Source organism: Harmonia axyridis, chromosome 4 (assembly GCF_914767665.1).
Source record: "Harmonia axyridis chromosome 4, icHarAxyr1.1, whole genome shotgun sequence".
Lineage (NCBI taxonomy): Eukaryota > Metazoa > Arthropoda > Insecta > Coleoptera > Coccinellidae > Harmonia > Harmonia axyridis.
Window position 1 is genome coordinate 36,361,191 of NC_059504.1, and position 19,041 is coordinate 36,380,231.

The following is a 19,041-nucleotide window of genomic DNA, read 5'->3' on the forward strand; positions in this document are numbered from 1 at the left end:
AACCAGATTGATATTTTTTTGATTTTTGTTATGCAAAAATAATTATTAATTTTTTATATTTCATATGATTTTTATGAAATCGTTGGAAACGACGAAAACATATATTTGGAAAATAAGACTTCTAATTATCTATGGTATGTCATTCATCTAATGTCATTTTTATGAAAAAATAAAAATGCAATATAATCCAAACAAAAAAGTTGCTGAAAGAATAATTGTTAAAAAAAAGTATTTGTAAATACCATAATTTGTATATATGAAATGACAGAAACTTATGAGAATGATCAATCATCCAAGTTATCTTTATGTCGACTTTGTGCTAATACCAATCAAAATGGAACTTGCATTTTCTCAGAAGAGGCGGAACAAAATTTAAGCAACTTAATTAATAAATATCTTCCCTTGAAGGTTAGAATTAAATAATATCCTATGTTCTCATTTGAAATATCTAAAAATTTTTGTTCCTTGTTTAGGTAGAAAATGATGGAAAATATCCAGATAAAATATGCCCTGGATGTGAAATCCAATTGGAGGCAACAAAATTATTTTTTGATCTCATTATTGAGGGACAGAACCAGTTGAAGTCAATATTTGATAGTAAAAATACCCAAACCATACAATTGGCAAATCTTCAAAATATATCAGGAACTTTACAAGTGCAGTCTGTTGAAACTGGAGAGAACTATTTCATTCAGAGTGAGTGAATAAAGGAAGAGGTAGTTATATTAATAACTGTTTGTTCCCGTTGAGTACAACATATATTTTTAATTGTTATGAAAGAATGTTTATTTAAGTTTTTCTAATGAGTTTTATGTGAGAAATAGAAAGAATGTAAACAAGTTTAAGAATCTTTTGAATAATGCACTATGTTATACAAAATATATACAGTAGAAACCCCATTATCCGGACTAATTGTAGTCGATAATCAAAAAGAAGAGATTATCAAACATATTGCAAAAATTATGATTTAAATATTTATTGAGGAAAACAAAAAAATAACTCTCCGCAATATGAATAAATATTCATAAAAAAATAAATAAATCGACTAGAATTTTTTTAATATATTGATTTCATTCTGGGTTGAAATATTCCGTGATTTTCATTTGCATCTAACTGATACAATGACAAAATCTTAGTGCAGACTGCATATATCAGGGAAATTTCTGGTTGATCCTGTCCTCATATCGAGGACTCTGAGACGTTTGGATAACGAAGGTCCTGATAGTAGGGTTTCTACTGTAATAGAGAGCAGGTCAGATTCCTGTGGAACATTTCTATTTACTTTTTTACTGAGAATATTTTGAATTTTACTTTAGTGTTAACAAAAATTGGTATTATAATTGTATTAGATACAATATTCAACTATAAGAAGTTGATCATTCATTTTTATAGTTATGGAGAATACATTAACTGATGGTCCTCTGTATACTGCTGACCATGAAATACTGGCAAATATGAATATATTGAAAAAGGAAAAGAAAAAACGTGGAAGGCCGAGAAAACAACTAATAGATAAAAAAGAAGAAATAATTAATTCATTGAAAAATGAGGAAGATGGTCTGAAAACTGATAATAGTAATAATGAATGTCTGGATGATGGAAAAAGGCAACGTAAAGTACCTGCCAGGTTTTCAGAAACAGTACAGGTTTGTGTGTTTTACTTAAAATTAATTTTATTCCATTTGAAATTATCATCATTATTTTAAAATTAATTTGAAATTATTATTACTATTTTCAAGGGGAAAGAGTTAGATGATATTTTACGAAAAGAAGGTATAGAAGAGGAGGAAATAGGCTCAGAGACTTCAGTAAAATTAGACACAGAAGTTATAGGAAGAGTGGAAAATCAAAATGGGGAAGAGTTGGAAGAGGAGGTAATAGTTACAAGGGTTTTGAATGGAAATAGATTCAAAAGAAGTGGTGAGATTTAAAATTAATCTTTTAGATTAGCTAGTGAATTTTTTCACTTGTAGAAAAGTTTTTAGAAAATCAATTTAAAATTTAATTTCTCTTACTAAAATGTAATGGATAAAAAATGAAATGGATAATTCGTGAAAATACCACTTTTTACTTATCCTTCGGATCGGGTATATACATTATTTAGGTTCTTAACAGATACTTTGGGACTGGTATCGGAAGTTATCGGGGAAAAGAAATACATGAATTTTTAAAATTTTTGAGAACCTTTGAAGATCCTTCTGAAACAATTCATATAGGCTGTTCAGAATATCGATATCTTATGGTTTTTTTGAACAGTTCAATCATCTATACTTCATTGTGATATCATTCTCAGTTTTATAGAGGATAAAAAGTGACACAAGATCGACTATAACTGAAGGTCTCCTGATTTATCAATTTCATTTATATAATCAGAAATAATCAATAATCAGAAACTTAACCTGAAGTTTCTGTTATTGGCAATTTAGTCTTGACATATGTGTTAAAATCAAATAAAATCCCATGGAGAAGACTACGGTTATTTTATTTCAGCTTTCAAGTTGAGCATTTAGTTTTTGAGAGTGTGAGGTTACTATTGTCTTCTAAAAGAAAGTGGAATCAGATATTTTTGCCCTATACTGCAGAAAAGTACAAAACATATTAGGCTCTGGATATACTAGTTAATCCACATAGACTATCAAGAAGGCTACTGTTTGCCCCTTGTGCCGCTGATGCGAGAGCAGAATGAAACTGTCCAATATATTCTATTTGCTTTTGCTAACCTTACGACGTTAAGAGAGTTCTATACTGTTTCAGTAATCAGTTCAAAAGTTAGAACGCTTTATTTTAGGTTGAGACCATCGATTTATGTGAGGTTTTCACTATTATTCATTAATGTTCATCTGCGGAATGTCCTTATGTATTAAATTTTTTGGAGTTAAAAAAATTGATGAATTTTTTATTGAAGAATAAATATATGCATGATGTAACTTTCCGAACAAATGTTTATTTTTTGATGAATTTTCACATCAAAAATATACAAAAAGGCTTCTCAAAGGCTGTTCAAGCACAAATCCAGGAAGCTCACAGATTCAAGTCAAGCTGCACTTCCATTAATGATAAATGGAGGACTCTGGTCGGAATCACGATTCTGAAATGTGGGTTTTATTTGACAATCAGTGAATTAGCCTTACACCACTGAGTAAAATGATAAACAAGCTCTTTAAAAAAATTTTGCAACTTCTTTCGACAGCCGGCTCTCACTGCCAATGATACGTTATCATCAACCAGAAAGAGAACATCTTACCAAGAAATCTTGTAAATTGTTGATGAATAGTAAGAACAGAAGATGTCCCAAGACAGATTCTTGTGAAACACCTTTATCATTTCGATATTCACTAGAAGAAAAACCAGTATGTTTTACTAATATGGATTTAATTTATGGATTAAAGGAGGCCCTACACTATCAAGCGGCTTGATCAAATGCTTGAGCAAATTGATTGTATCAAGCGTGATTGATAGTGTAGAAGCCAATTTGACGCTTGAAGCAAGCATTGACGGTGATTGATAGAAAATTTGAATGACTCAAGCAGGTTGATCAAGCGGCTTGATAGTGTAGGGCAATTTTCGTCAAGCATTGAGTCATTCATTCTTTGGAAACCATGGCGTCAACATCCCAAACCACGTCTCACTTCCAAACCGATCCAGAAAACTCGGAGCGGGAGTTTATTAGTTTGTTGATTGATTTATATCGTGATTGTCCGGAGTTGTGGAAAGTAAAAAGTAAAGAATATTTCAATAGAAATAAAAAAAGGGCGGCATTTGAAAAAATCGTGGGACCATTGAGAAAGTTAAAACCGGATTTCAGCGTGAAACAATTGAAACAAAAAATTAACATTCTCAGAACTAACTTCAACCGGGAGTATAAAGCCATCGAGGCTAAAAAAGTGTCAGGGACATCTACAGATGACATCCCTGAACCTTCGCTTTGGTAATACAAAGACATGTATTTAGGAGATGTTCATGAGTGAAGCGGTTTCTCATTTTGTACCACTCCTTAGACCACCTCCTTTTCCTTCTTTTTCTGCTTCAAGGCAACCAATGTTGTGATTAGGAAGGCCAAATCTGAAGTCGACACCATTGTAACGCGAAAAAGCGAAAACACGATCGCAAAACTCACTGTTCCACTTCTCTGCTTCGACTGACAAGAGAGTTTTGATCAAAAGATTGAAGTATTGATTGAAGCACGCTTGAAGCTCCCATCAATCGGAGGTTCAAGCATTTGATCAAGCCGCTTGATAGTGTAGGACCTACTTAAGATCCAGTCAAGAAAGGTCCCTTAACACGTTCACTGCAACTATAGATTCTGCCTATTTCAATCTATGTGTGGCACATGCCCCCGGGGATACGTGTATACATTTTTTTTCAGGCTCCATCTAACAAAGGGGTAATCTAATATTCAAGATACCAACTGTTGGAAATTATTCTGGAAGTAGTATTCTACCTAAGGACTCAGCTGCACTTGACTCCAGTGTCTTGGTGCCGCACAAGGAGTAGATGGAAATTCAGTTCATTTATTTATTTGATGAAACAAACATAAGAGTCATTTTGTTCGTTTTTCAAGTATTTTTGTATAATAAACAATAATAAACATTGTCAGTCAGACTATTATCTTTCAAAATGGTTTATAAGTAGTTTTTATATTATTAAGAGACATATTATTGTCATTTTTTTTTTTAGAGAACAGAATTATGAATGTGCAGTATTAAATCAAATTGAACAGTATCCAGGTTGCCCTGGACAATCCGAACAAAAAGAAATTACCCGGCGAACTTCTCAGTATGAACAAGAATCGATATGTTTGACACATGCCCCGGGAGACATGTGCCTCATCAAACTAATGAAACATTAGTTGTGTGCGGCACGTATCCCCAGGGCATGGGCTGTGATAAATATTCAAATAAGTATATGTTTCGAATGGAAATCAATTGCTATTTGCATCGTTCAAATTGGTAAAAAACAACTCATTTATGGCTTTCGCACTGGAATAATCCACTCATGTTTTTGGTGCCACACTAACTTTAAGACTCAACACATGCCCCCGGGGATACATGCTGCAGTGAACGTGTTAAGTCCATTTGATTAATTTATCGATTATATATCTATTGGGCATGTCAAATTTGCAGTACCCTTCAAAGACTACATCATGAACTTTCTTATGAAGTTAGAGAGCCTAGAGAGATACCCTAAGAAAATATTAACCATCACATCAGAACCAAGCCTAGACATTGAAAAGTGCATAAGAAATCGTCAATACACTATTGAATCAGTTTTTCCAGTATGTTGTCTAATGAAACCGAAAGTCAAATCATGTATATCAATAATTATTAAATTTGGATAAGCAAATTTGGGTATTCCTTTTGTGTCAGTCAGTATTTGCTTAATTTTTTATTCATTGTCAATCGAGCTGTATTAGGGTGATATTATTCTGTATCATTACAAAGTGATCCTTGAAAAGAACTTTTCAAATAATATTAAAGTAATTCATATTATGTCCATATATGTTTTAAAATTACTTCCTTATTTAAGCTACTATCCCAAGGAGAAAACGACGAAGAAAATTCAAATGTGATAAATGTTCGGAAGAATTCAAAAATTATCCAAGACTGAGAATGCATGTAGAAAAAGTACATTTAATAGTTGAATCGAATGAAATGAATGACACTGATAAACTACCTGATATTGAAAAATCACAAGCAAAAAATGAATATGAAGATGATTCATCTCGTACTCTATTGGGGACATGCATTAATTCAGAATTTGAAGCTACCAATGATAACACAAAAGATGCCTCTGATGGTAATAAGCAGTCTTTAAGTTGTGAACAATGTAATGATCTCTTCAATAGTGAGGAAGATTTGATTGTGCATTTGGAAAGTAGTCATCAAAATGGAAAACGTTTTAAATGTCCAGAATGCAATAGGGCCTTTTCATATGCGAAGACATTCGAAATGCATCTGCAAAGGCACAAAAAAGGAATATTTTCTTGTGAGGTAAGATTTTTTTTCTCAGTGATTCATCTGTAGGTATAAATTTAACTTGTTGATATTTTTTCAAAATATATTCTTTAGTTCTTTTACTGTTATTCCCCACAATATATGGAATGGAATATTGAATTTTATTGGATCATCAATCCATTATATGGAATTTTAAGGTCAATGATTTTTTTCAATGGAATATTATTTTTTAGTGTTAGGGCATTGTTTTAGAATTTTGAGGAAATAAATTATAAATTGAAAGGAAAGAACAACAAATTGCAATAATTCAGATGAAATTTATCTATTCTGATATGGTATAAATTTCAAGTAGACTTATGTTATGCTAATTAAGATTATTTAATTTAACTGGTATTTCAACTTCTCCTTTGTATCCATTATGGGGAATTTTTTCTAAAAATTTCTTGTATTCAATTGGCAAATTGGACTCTTTAGCCCCTTCCAAAATGGTTTTGAGGTAAGCATAAGAAGGTTGTCTCTCATGCGGTAAATCTTCAATTTTTTCTATTGCTTCTGGATTGTTAGTTTGAATGTACACCCTGCAAGATTTGGTTTCTCCACTTGATGTTTCTACATCAACTGTTACGGGGGTGTAGTAAACTGGAACACTTTCTTGTTTATCTGAAAGATAAATATTCAAATTACTTATAAATTCTGTTGAATTTCAATGGAGTGAGATTTAGTATTTTCAATCATCACATTTAATTCGTAACTTAGGAGAATTGATGCTTGAGATTTCTGTAGTAATCCTCTTAAAAATAATATTTAGAATAATAGTCCAGTAAACAAAGGTCTGAAATCACTTTTCCTTGGAAATACCTACATTTTTTATATCAAAACGACAATAGAAATATATGACCAAAAATGCAGGTCGCGGAATCATGGGAACTTTGAAAATATCGGTAAAATCACGTTTTTTTCAAAATTTTTCGAAAAAGTTTCGAACAAAAGTCAAGTCAATAACATTAAGATTAAAAAATGTTGTAATTACATACCTAAAGTTTCCATATGTTCCTTATTCAATGTCCAAAGAGCCCCCCAAACATGATCGCCCTCTTTCTTCGTAATTGTCGCAACGGCACCTTTCCATTTATTGGAGTAAGTGTTGAAATCTAACCTATAGTTTTTTAACTTGGCAATACCAGCCCTTTCAGCACTTGGATTTTTAATATGAATCCTCTGTTGAAGCAAATTGCTGCCATAAGCAAAATATAAAAACTTGTCATGAGTATTTGTCATATTTGATAGAACTGGATCTTCCAAAAAAAACAGGAGGTACAGCACATAACACAAATGTATCAATATTGAAAAACCCGTTTTATCGTATTATTTATACCAAACATGTGAAGATAGTTCTCAGAATATTCTTCCCACAAATCATTTCTGAAGATTAATTTGATATTTTGGACCACAGCATTTCCTGTTGACATTACTGCTAAATTGTATTAGTTTGTGGTTTAATTAAATATAAATCTTATTATTTACTATAGCAGATAAGATGTGATTACCATAAAATGAAAACATTGTTGCATGTTACAACTGCATTAGCGGTAAAGCTCGTTCTCCGAAGAGATCGCTTCGTCACAATGTCTGTAATTTTCGAATTTTCAGCCGAAGGTGGTCCCAAACTATAAGGTTCGACCTCTCGATGACGAATCCGTCCTCAAATTCGATTCTGTCCGTCCGGTCGATCTGCTTTACGTCATTGCTTTCCTATTTTTTTGTTAATCTAAGTTGTATAAAAAAAAAAAACAGAAAACTTGTTATTATCAATATTTGCATATTTTTCAGTAAACTTGTTTTACGAAATTTCTATAGGTCAGATTTGCGTACATGCTATTTCTATTTTCGACCTCTCATCCCGGAACTTGAAATTTTTAGGTTATATTCGGATGTCGAATGGTTGAGTTCGTTATTGGGCAAAATTCGTCGTTTAAAAACTACGGATTCGATCAATATGAAATATTCTAGTTAGATTCAAAATAAGATTCAAAATTCGAGCTTGATGCAACATTTTGTGTTGATTGCATCATCAAAACTATGGAAATTCAAACAGAACATCGAAAAAACAAACGAACATTTCAGTGACAACACTGATTCGATCGAATTTGAATTTTATTAAAGATCTATAACGATTTAATGCTCTTTATGTAGGTCGCATTAATTTAAAGCAATATTCAAGCAAAAATCGAACAACATAATAATAATAATAATAAAAGTCTTTATTCAATCAATTTAATGAAAAATAATTACAAAAGTGCGAGAATCAGCACACTGCATTGAGCGTACTGCTCAATCTAACCTTTCAAATTTCCCAATATTTCCTTAACAAAAGGATAAACTGAATAGTTAATACAGTTTGGAAATATATTTGGAAAGATAGGATATTCAACGTTATTCCAGAGAACACTCATGGTCCAGTGGAACAGTGCAACAATCAAAACATCTGCGTGATACGATATCATACAAACGAGCGTTCTCTTTCAATGTCGAAGTGGGGATGGTCACAATGCTGCACTGCCGTTTGATATTGATAGTCGAAGGCGAACAAATAAGGGTGTTTTCGAACATACCGTAATTGCAAGATTCATAAACCAAAAATATCAATAAAAATCGTCTGAAAAAAAAAATCTATGTGCACCTTGTTCAAGTAAGTACATTGCTGAACAAGTCGATATGACCGATAAAATATTTTTAAAAGGCAAAGTTACCGATGTTATAAGGTTCAAACAAATCAAGAAATTTTTCATGAGGATGATGCAAACAGAATGAAAATAATTTATTCCTCAGCAATATCCTATTCACCGATGAGTCATCGTTTTCCTTGAATAGAAATCATAACCCATCAGTAGTAGTCTAGGAAGAATAAGCATCTAACTATTTCTGTGTGTATACAATATCTGAAGCTTTACAGAATGAAATTATTCCGACAGTTCGACTTCTACTGCCTAATTTCCACGAATGGCACAATCAAATGTCCCTCCGAATCACCAGATTTATCTCCCAATGATGATGATGATTCTTTGGGGATATTTGAAAAATTTGCTTTATGGGCAAGATAATCCAATTTTGTGCCAAAATAGCAACTATGCCAAATCTGTTCAGATATGTTAGATTATCTCTTTGTAAAAGATATGGCTACTGTTTAGCTCAACAAGGTGAATTATTTGGACATTCAATTTAAATTTGTCTTCCACTCATTTATGCGATATCGTATTACACAGATGTTTTGATTTTTGCACTGGACCGTGAGTGTTCACTGGAATAACAGTTAATATCCTATCTTTCCAAATGTATTTTCCAAACTTGTATATAGATAAGTTATTGTAGTTATGAAATATCATAGCAAACCATCATCATTGTTTTCTCATCATCATGTCTTTTCAGGTGTGTCTGAAAAAATTCAATCATGCAAGCAGCCTAATTTATCATCGCAATGCAGAACATAATAACGGAAAACGGTTTGTCTGTAGTAAATGCAACAAAACATTCAAACATCGTCAGCTGTTGCATAGACACCAGTTGGTTCACACTGAAGAAAGACCATATAAATGTAATTTGTGCTCGTCAGCCTTCAAAACAAAGACAAACCTGATTAGCCATAATTACATACATACAGGAGAAAAGAATTATATTTGCTCCAGATGCGGTCAAAGTTTTGCTCATAAAACATCCTTAAATCTTCACATGAGATGGCATCTCGGAGAGAAACCTTTCACTTGTGAGATATGTGACAAGAGATTTTCCCAGAAGGGCAATTTGATGGAGCATTTGAGAATACATACAGGTGAGTGTTTTTCTTAATTATTTATTAGGAATCAGAATATAAAATATTCATTATGCTACTTTCATATCTAAGAATTTTGTCATGCCTATTTTCATGTCTTGATTTATCCCAAATAGCTAGCACCAATCCTTTTTACGCCTATTTCAAGTATAAACTTCAGAGTGCAAACTTTGATCAAATGATCTTGATTTATTTTGTTATTATCACATTTTCAGTAATAATGAATGATACGAGCAACAAAAGGTGAAGTGAAATCACAAAAACATGACTTATGTATAACTGTTTCGGTTGCTCCCTTTTTTATTTCCAACTGTATTTCTGTTTTTGAGAATTGGCAAATAATCCAATATATCTGAAATCTCTTCAGGTGAAATAAGCACTTACATTCTCATAGGTATTTTGTGAATGAGAATTTCAAAATTTATGAACATTGACATGATTCAACTAATCACTTTTGAGTGCTCATTTCCTGAACAGATCTCTTTCATTATTTCATCACAATGTCTGTAATTTTTGTATTTGTTTTGTGTTGGTAGAGGTTATGCTGAAAATAATGCATTTACTCCATCATTCAGACTTAGTGTAGCATAGATCGTAGTTCTTTGTTCAAAAACATATTTTCAAAGAAGGAAACACAGTAATAATTTTTTGATTCAAGGTGAAAAACCTTTCTGTTGTGAGATTTGTGGTCGAAACTTCACCACGTCCTCTCAGTTGAAATTGCACACCAAACGGCATACGGGAGAGCGACCCTGGAAGTGTGAATACTGCCCTAAAACGTTTTTGCATAAGGATAGTTGGAAGGAGCATTCGCGGAGGCATTTAAATGAGAAGCCATTCAAATGTGAAATATGTGATAAAGCATTCACCACTATGTATTGTCTGAAGAAGCACATGAGATTCCATACTGGTGAGAAGCCACACTCTTGTAATATTTGTCTGAAAGGTGAGCCTGAAATTTGATTTCACTTCTTCATAAAATATATGTTGAATTACAAAGCTTAAAAAACATTTGAAAAGATTGTAGAAGCAGTACATAATAATCAATTTTTCAATTATGAATAACTGATACATCAATTCACAGGATTTTCTGATCTTTCAAACCTTACCAAACATAAGAGAGTACATGAACAAAAATCAATGGACAATACAAGCCAAAATATGACTTTGCTCAATACGGATGCTGATAATTTGCTTTACGTCTATTATGAAACACCCAAAGATCAAAACATGGAAGTGCCCATGGTGGACTTGGAACAAGCTCAGTCAGAAGTAGTTATTAGCTCTGGTCAAGATGTCCTTGATTTTAAAGGAGATTGCATGCACATACAACAACTTATCGATCAAGAAGGCAATCCCTTAAGTTTGAACACACAAGATGGACAGCAGATAAATGTAGTGACCAGTATCACCAACGGTCAAGAAAAATTGCAAGGATTGTTACCAGATGGCACACTAGTTGCTCTAGATTTGCAGGATTCTAAAGTTGAAAATATGAAGGTAAATATAGAAAAATTTAATGAAGTTGTTTTTCAGTCTTTGTTGAGGTAGTGACTAATAATCTCTCCAATTATTTGAATGATCATAACATGCCAATTGAAAAGTCCTCGGTCTACCATAGTAAAACACATTTTTTGGCAAAATATTATTCAACATAGTTACCTTTGAAGGCGATACAGCGATCTTCCAACTATTCGATACCATTTTTGTAGTACAATTTGTCTTTTCCTTCAAAATAGGCCTCAGTTTTGGCGATTACTTCTTCATTGGCGCCAACTTTCTTTCCAGCGAGCAAAAAAGGAAAAAGTCGCTGGGGACCAGATCTGGCGAATAAGGTGGATGCAGAAGCAATTCGAAGCCCAATTCATGCAATTTTGCCATTATTTTGTGACACGGCGCATTTTCTTGACGAAACAGCACTTTTTTTTCTTCAAAAGGGGCCGTTTGTTAACGATTTCATCCTTTTAAACGATCCAATAACGCTATATAATATTCGCTATGGATGGTCTGGCCCTTTTGGAGGTGATCAATCAATCAATAAACAATACAATCAATGAATATTATAACCTTGCTCATCCCAGAATACTGTTGCCATAACCTTGCTCATCTCAGAATACTGATGCCATAACCTTGCCAGCTGACTGTTGTATTTTTCTTCACTTTGGATTTGGTTCATCATGTGCAGTCCACTCAGCGGATTGTCGACTGGACTCCGGAGTGAAATGATGAAGCTAGTTTCATCCATCGTCACATATCGAAGCAAAAATTGAGGTTTATTGCATTTAAACAGCTTCAAACACTGCTCAGAATCATTAACACGTTGTTGCTTTTGATCAATTGTGAGCTCGCGCGGCACCCATTTTGCACACAGCTTTCTCATGTACAAATATTCGTGAATGATATGATGTACACTTTCAGATGATATCTTCACAATGTTTGCTATCTCGATCAACTCCACTTTATGGTCATTAAAACTTATTTCGTCAAAATCAAAGGAAAATAGATCGAAATGACAAGTATGATATTGCAGCGCCGCTACGAAATTTTCAATTTGCTCGAATGTCATTCCATTCAAAAATTGACGAATGCATACACCATGTTTTTAGACATCTAAGTTGGTACTAACTAAAAATCATATCTGTGCATCACACCGGGGACTTTTCAATTGGCCTAATAGAATAAATTTGGTAGCGCAATCCATTATATTGGGTTCTCAGTAAGCTTGTGGTAGGCCATAGTCTTCCATTAGTATTTACTCGTTTTTTTTTGATCATCCGATATTCACATTTTATTTGATTTAATTTTTCTCTACTTAAAATTACAGAGGCTTGTCGAGCATGTTGAAGAAGAGCCCAACGTCTCGCATTTACTTTTAGATGGAAATATGACTTTTCTTAATGATCAACTTGACAAACCTGGAAATGATATACTTGTTTCAGAACAATCAAATATATGCTTTGTTACATATGATCCTAATGCATAAAGTATGTAATTGTTTTAATAAAATAAACTATACAAATCTTTGTCGTTTTTGTTATTTCTAGTTACCTTTCGATTGTGTAATTCAAGGTTTTTTATGATATTACTTCCAAGTCTACCAAAGGAAGTGGAAGCATTTTATCAATTTTTTCTCCATAGAAATTTCAACCTTTTCGTTCGCTGTCCCTATTTGCCTGAAAATCGAATGCTATACAGCATTACCACTCCTCAAATTTTTAATAGGAAAAACCCAGAAAACAAAATCAACACTAGTCTCAATGCTACTGCAGGCTTTCATTTGGTTAGATTATTTGATAGTGATGTACTCTAAAAAAGCACAACTGGTCTATCCCTAGTCACCTCCAATGGCAGCTTTCTTGTGGTTAACTCTTGAACTAGACTTCTATCTTGTCCGATATTTTGTTCATAGATATAAACAAATATATATATTTATTATTTTGTTTATTTAACTTTGGTTACTCTCCGCTAATCTTTATTGTTTATTATCATTGTACTGAATAAAATATTTTTCAGCGCAAAATCCTAGCTCTAGTATATTTTGGGATATTTCTTACATTTTTTTTTTAAATTTTTCCTACATATTTCATGTTGCAAGAAGAAATAATTAAACATAGAATGAACTTTGTAGTATTTTGGCTTATTATTCTCAATAATAGACATTTGGAATCATTCTAAGAAAAAAGATTTGAACCCTATGAAATTTTCTGTTCAAGTTTTGGAATGTATAAAATCCAAAAATCGAAGATATAAATCCGTCCGTCGTCCAGAGATTTTCTCGGAAACTAAATTATCAATAAGCATGAAATTCAGCAAAAAAATTGGTTTGCTATACCGCATTGATCTAAAAAAAAAACTATTTCATTATTACAATTAAAAACACTTAATCATCAAGTGCAACATAGATATTGCTACGATAATACTGTATACAATATTTTTTATCACAAAGTCCTAACACAGTTCCAAAGATATGAATTTTTTAATTTTTCAATCGGATTTTGAAATTAATGAGCGCTGATTATTCATTAAAATTTTTCTACTTTGACAATTTTAAATTTTTTTCATCAGACGTTTCAATATATTTTTTGCGTTGAAAGAGGAAATAATAAAACAGTCTAAAAATTAACAGTGTTTTTTTTTGCAGTTAATCAGTTCTGTAATATACACTTGTGCAGTCAAATTTTCATAAACTTTAGTTCAACAGCACTTCAAAAAATTATTCAACTTAAAGCTTGGTTTTGCTAGAATTCTTTCAAAAATTCAGATTGAATGAACTGTAAGTTAGAGGAACCAAGCTAAATTGTTTCAGTCTTCTAAATGATAAAATTACTACTAAATGTATAACATTAGAAAAAAATAGGTAACAAAACACTTAAAATTACATATTTTTGTACTATCACTGGATTGAGTAATATAGTTATACCCTTAATGAATTTATTGCTTATGAAGAATTTTTTAAAAGACAATTGAGACTTTAAAATAAAACTTTTTCAAAAACACTTCCATGGTGTATTAATCTCAAATCTCAACATCATGTCTGATTTTTTAAATTTAAATTATTAAAATAGAAAACATGGAATGGTTTTCATTCTTTAGGGTATAATTATATCAAGAAACAAAGAATTTAAGTCTATTAGTCTGTCTCTAATCTTAAAAACCTATGGAGTACATTTTGTAAGGGTAATTTAGAAAGATCTTCATGTTTTACTATTCGTCTTATTTGAATCCTGCATATAAACCTCAATGAAAGAGGTTTACGTAGGAAGCTGTGTAAAAATTTTTCCTTTATAGTCTTTGGAGTAGATTCATTTCTCACCTCAAAATTTTGCATCTCATAATTTTTGATATCGAAACCAGCGTACATCAGCCACTTAATCGGCTCGATTGTTTTGGCATGCCACATGCACGAAGACAAATAATCATGAAAGGCTTCGTCATTCCTGAAATTCACATCCATACCAATCCTTATTAAATGAATTGCAGCAGGATCATTTTTGTGCAAGAACGCATAATAAAGAGCATCAAAGCCAAAATGACTTCGTGCATACCAATTTGCTCCATACTTCAATAGAAGGTCTATGTAAGTTTCAATAATACCAGCATCTTTGATGTAGAATATAGACATATGTAACGATGTTGATTTAGATAAATGATTGATGGTATTAGGATTTGCACCTACAAAAAAGTGTGATAAATGTAAATAGTGTTAACTTCAAAAGGATCAAACAACATATAGTCGGTTTACTGCCAAAGTAAGATAAGTACAGTTTTTATCATTTTTGCGTTGAATGCATTTTCGTAACCAAATTTCCTGATTTCTGGAATTAATTATGTTCAAAGCATCAAAATTAATACAACTTTTCCACTTATTAAAAGGTTTTCTTTCATGAAGTTGTTTTATTGGAGGCAGAAACTTTCGAACCTCATTTATACAACATTAACAAAATGTTACTTATCTGGTTTTTGGCAGTGAGTCGACGATGTATATCTTTGTTTTGCTTAGCTAAAAGAGTATTTTTTAATCTTTATACATTCCCTTTCATCACTTGAAGTGAAAAAAAAAGTTATGTTGCATACACATCATTGCTACTTCAATAATCAGATTGAAATTGATAATTGGAAATCTCTGTTATATGTGTATAAATGATTAAAGTTCACTACAATGTCACAATTATTCGTAAAGTCCCTGTATAATTATTTCTTGAGCTGAAATGATTTATGTATAATTCCTATACTGATCACAGACTTCTAGTGTACCAGCTTATGAATTAAAACAATATTTAGGGCAATTACGTTGTTCCTAATTTCAAAAACTTTGATATTGATCTAAATAAAGTTGTTTGTTAGTATCTTTGTGATTGTCCTATATTTATTCTAAATGATCGTCTTGATGGTCCAAGTATGAAATGGATTTTGCAATTATAAATAAATAAACTTGGCATCTTTAAAAACATTAGTATATATCGGAATTTACCTAGCTCCAAAAGAAATTTAACCATTTCCAAGTTCCTATATTCGATTGCAACCATAAGAGGCGTCTTTCCAATAGAATCCCTGGTATCTAATCTTGCCCCACCATGTTTTAGACTTTCCACAATTTCAAATTGGTTGTATACAACTGCAAAATGTACTAAATTTTGACTTTCACATATCCTAGCTCCATTTTCTACAAGAATTTTGGTAACCTTCGAATCTTTTATAAAGACTGCTCGTTTGAGAGCTGTGAACCCTTGGTCATCCTCATAATTGACTTTTGCCCCTCTTTTGATCAGAAGTTCTACTGCAGAAGAATGATTATAAATTGTTGCCAACATCAATGTACTCTGACCTCGGTAATCCAAAGCATTAACATCTGCTTCTGCATTTAGTAGAATTGAAATCATATCAGTAGAACCTCTTTCAGAAGCAATATGAAGAGGAGTTTTTCCCTCATTATCTTTTGAGCTAACAGAAGAACCAAAACTGAGTAATAGTTTGACCATTTCGATGTTATCCTTTCCAACAGCTAGATGCAATGGACTATTGTTATTGATATCCAATTGATTCCCCCGTAGGTCTCTATAAGATGAAAGAAGGTACTCTACCATTTCAACATCACTTGACAATACGGCATAGTGAAGAGCATTTTTGCCAAAGTTATCTAGTTGAGATATGTTGTCAAGTGTGTTCAATAAATAAATATACTGGCAATTTGAAGTACTTTCAAATTCAGAGGTGGTCCGGTAGTAACATCCGAAGGTCGTTGGGTCTCTTATAGCAAACTCCAAATCAGATTCAGTCTTTTTTAGACGTTTCTTAGATTGTGATTCTTCACATCTTTGTATGGAGTCTCCTACAATGATTTTTAGAATATCTATTCGCCCAGTTTTAACAGCAGCACATGCTAGTGTTGTACCATTTCTGCATACTTTATAAGGCTTTATGTCATCTGAAATAAAAGAACAGTGAATAGTCTATATATTTTTGTATTGAGTTTATAGTAGAGTAACTATACGCTTGTATTCATATCTTTCAAAAATATAATGAGTTGGATAATTATTGAAAGTATTCAATTTTATATAAATAAATTCATTACACTACTGGTATGTTCAAATTTTATTTTCCTAATTATTTTACTCTTTTAACATAAACATATTCCAGCATAAAAATTACTCTTTGTTTGAATTTCTGTCTGATAGGAATAAACCTATTCATATTTTGGTAAATGAGTATGCTGGTTACTAAGCTCTCGTTATCAAAAGTAGTTATGGATTATTATTAATTTCTACTCGAACTGTCTTTTAATATCCACAGTTTATGTTATAGAAACTGTGAAATTCAACAACTATATTAAATTATTCGATCCTCAGTTTAGAGATTCTTTGAGAAACTAGAAGAGGTAATTAATAAATTTAGTACAAAAATATATACTAAACCGCTATAAACAATACTTCCAAGTGAGAGAATATTTACTGAAAATTATTTTGATGTGTGAAATAATAATTCTTTTTATTAGGAGGGGCATTTTTTTCATATTGAGTTACCTTGAAATGCATTCAAAAGATCCCTCAATTTTGCTTCATCTCCAGACAATAAAGCTTCCATAACAGTCTCGTTCTCTGGTGAATCTCTCTCAGAATAAAGCATAATGAATAGTATGAGGTAACTTTTATAATGAAATATTTCAGTTGTATATAATAAAAAATCGCTGATAATCTATATTATTGTGTACTCCTTTTCTTTCAAAATTCCACAAATAATGGAAATAATCAAAGAAACAAACAATTCAAGTAAATGAAAGCGTTTTCACATTATAAAGCTTCAAATGTTAGTTTGGTTGGCTTGACATAAATAGAAGCTTTTAGTGATGGCCTTGAAGAGCTTCTTATAGGAAAAATCCCTAGGAGAGTGAGAAAACTCCCTAAAGTTGCTGATAAAGATGAAATTAAATTATCAATTCATCCGAATTGAAATTAATGTTATTCATACAGAAATATTTCTTGTTTTTATTTTTCCCGTTTCAATTGTCCTCGTTGGCCAAGCATTTATTCGAGATTTTCATCATCAGATTTCAGGGTTAGGTTAGGTTAGTTTCGTGTAATCTCAGAAAATATTGCCTACATCTATCTGATCATTTATTAGAATGACGATGAAATGTGAGAATTCATCTGTTCTTGTCGTTTATCCTAAAAAACAGATCGCTACTGGGCAAAAAACCCAGACATTTGCATTTTTCAAAGATTCTCAAAAGATTCAGCACCTTATCGAAAGCTCAGGAGTATAGGTATAAATAAACCCTTTACAGTTGTAGGGTGGACTGTATTCGATATTAATATATGAAAGTTGAAGGGAAGTATTATTAAAAAATCTTCCCTTTTTTGTTTAATTTAAAAAAATGTTATTGGTACTTTCTCTTCCGTTACATATTTTTCTTATTGTTACTTTTTATTGTTATAAACAAACGCTTTTCATTATTGATGCTTACTTCGTCGGACGAAGTATTGGGTGCTTTTTTTAGAGTGATAGAACTTTAAATTTAAATTCAAATTGAACATTTGAATAAAGATCGCCGTCGATTTTTTTTATTTGAAAGATATAATTTTATGACATTTATGTTTTAAAAATGATTTCCGGCAAATGTCCACCACGACTAGCTCTGAGGAACCGCATTCGACCAGACCAATTTTGGACCACTTTTTCAAGTAATTCAGGAAAAAAAATTTTTGACGTCATTGTTTACTCATATCTATAATGTGAGAAAAACAGGTTTGAGATAACGAAGTTTGAAACAAATTACTCCAAAAAATTTGTTTTTTTTTTCAATTCGATTGTTCTTATCTTATACTGGGCGTTGCTGAGTTCGAGAGACGAAGGAAAATGAGAGATTCCTTGGATAATTTTAAAAATAAAATGGCCCGCAAACGCTTTGTTTTCGAGTTACAGGGTATTTCTTGTAGTCTTACTTTTTTATGATGCTTAACCAGTTTATCGAATCTTTATTAATCTTTACTACATAGTAGTATTCATTTATCACAGCTACCTAACTGGATCTTTATAATAATTTGGATTTTCCCGAGAATTACCTACTATAGAGAGCTGTTTGAATTTTTTCTCGAAATCTATTGCAGATACGACAAAACTACAACAAACCAAAAAGTAGTACTGAGTCAGAATTTCTTTTTAAATTTTTCCAAACTACCAGTGGTTCACAAAAAAATAATTCTGAAGCAAAGAAGCGGGCACCCTTCCAGAAAAAATTGACCCTGTAGATTTGCATTTAAAATT

General features: G+C 31.9%; 3 protein-coding genes across 5 annotated transcripts; 1 reads left to right on the forward strand and 2 right to left on the reverse strand.

Annotated features, from left to right (window-relative positions):
* Positions 1 to 146: 146 nt before the first annotated feature.
* LOC123677493 (zinc finger protein 271-like) lies at positions 147 to 12,803 on the forward strand. Of its 3 annotated transcripts, none has more exons than XM_045614041.1 (9): positions 147 to 408; positions 474 to 696; positions 1,393 to 1,646; positions 1,740 to 1,920; positions 5,527 to 5,990; positions 9,381 to 9,780; positions 10,439 to 10,726; positions 10,865 to 11,280; positions 12,605 to 12,803. In XM_045614041.1, the coding sequence occupies exons 1-9, from the start codon at positions 262 to 264 to the stop codon at positions 12,761 to 12,763; spliced, it is 2,532 nt and encodes an 843-aa protein (XP_045469997.1). In that variant the 5' UTR covers positions 147 to 261; the 3' UTR covers positions 12,764 to 12,803. The 3 variants fall into 3 exon arrangements, with proteins under 3 accessions (XP_045469997.1, XP_045469998.1, XP_045469999.1); XM_045614042.1 differs by having other exon boundaries at positions 10,439 to 10,690; XM_045614043.1 differs by lacking the exon at positions 147 to 408 and having other exon boundaries at positions 554 to 716.
* Positions 6,252 to 7,426, reverse strand: LOC123677495 (gamma-glutamylcyclotransferase-like). Its single transcript, XM_045614044.1, has 2 exons — positions 6,989 to 7,426; positions 6,252 to 6,614 (listed from the first exon to the last, which is right to left on the reverse strand). Exons 1-2 carry the CDS (start codon positions 7,230 to 7,232, stop codon positions 6,319 to 6,321), a joined length of 540 nt encoding a protein of 179 aa, XP_045470000.1. The 5' UTR covers positions 7,233 to 7,426; the 3' UTR covers positions 6,252 to 6,318.
* Positions 12,804 to 13,893: 1,090 nt separating the features above from the next.
* Positions 13,894 to 18,088, reverse strand: LOC123677496 (putative ankyrin repeat protein RF_0381). The gene is made up of 3 exons (XM_045614045.1): positions 17,301 to 18,088; positions 15,752 to 16,705; positions 13,894 to 14,952 (listed from the first exon to the last, which is right to left on the reverse strand). The coding sequence occupies exons 1-3, from the start codon at positions 17,401 to 17,403 to the stop codon at positions 14,411 to 14,413; spliced, it is 1,599 nt and encodes a 532-aa protein (XP_045470001.1). The 5' UTR covers positions 17,404 to 18,088; the 3' UTR covers positions 13,894 to 14,410.
* Between the last annotated feature and the right edge of the window lie 953 nt (positions 18,089 to 19,041).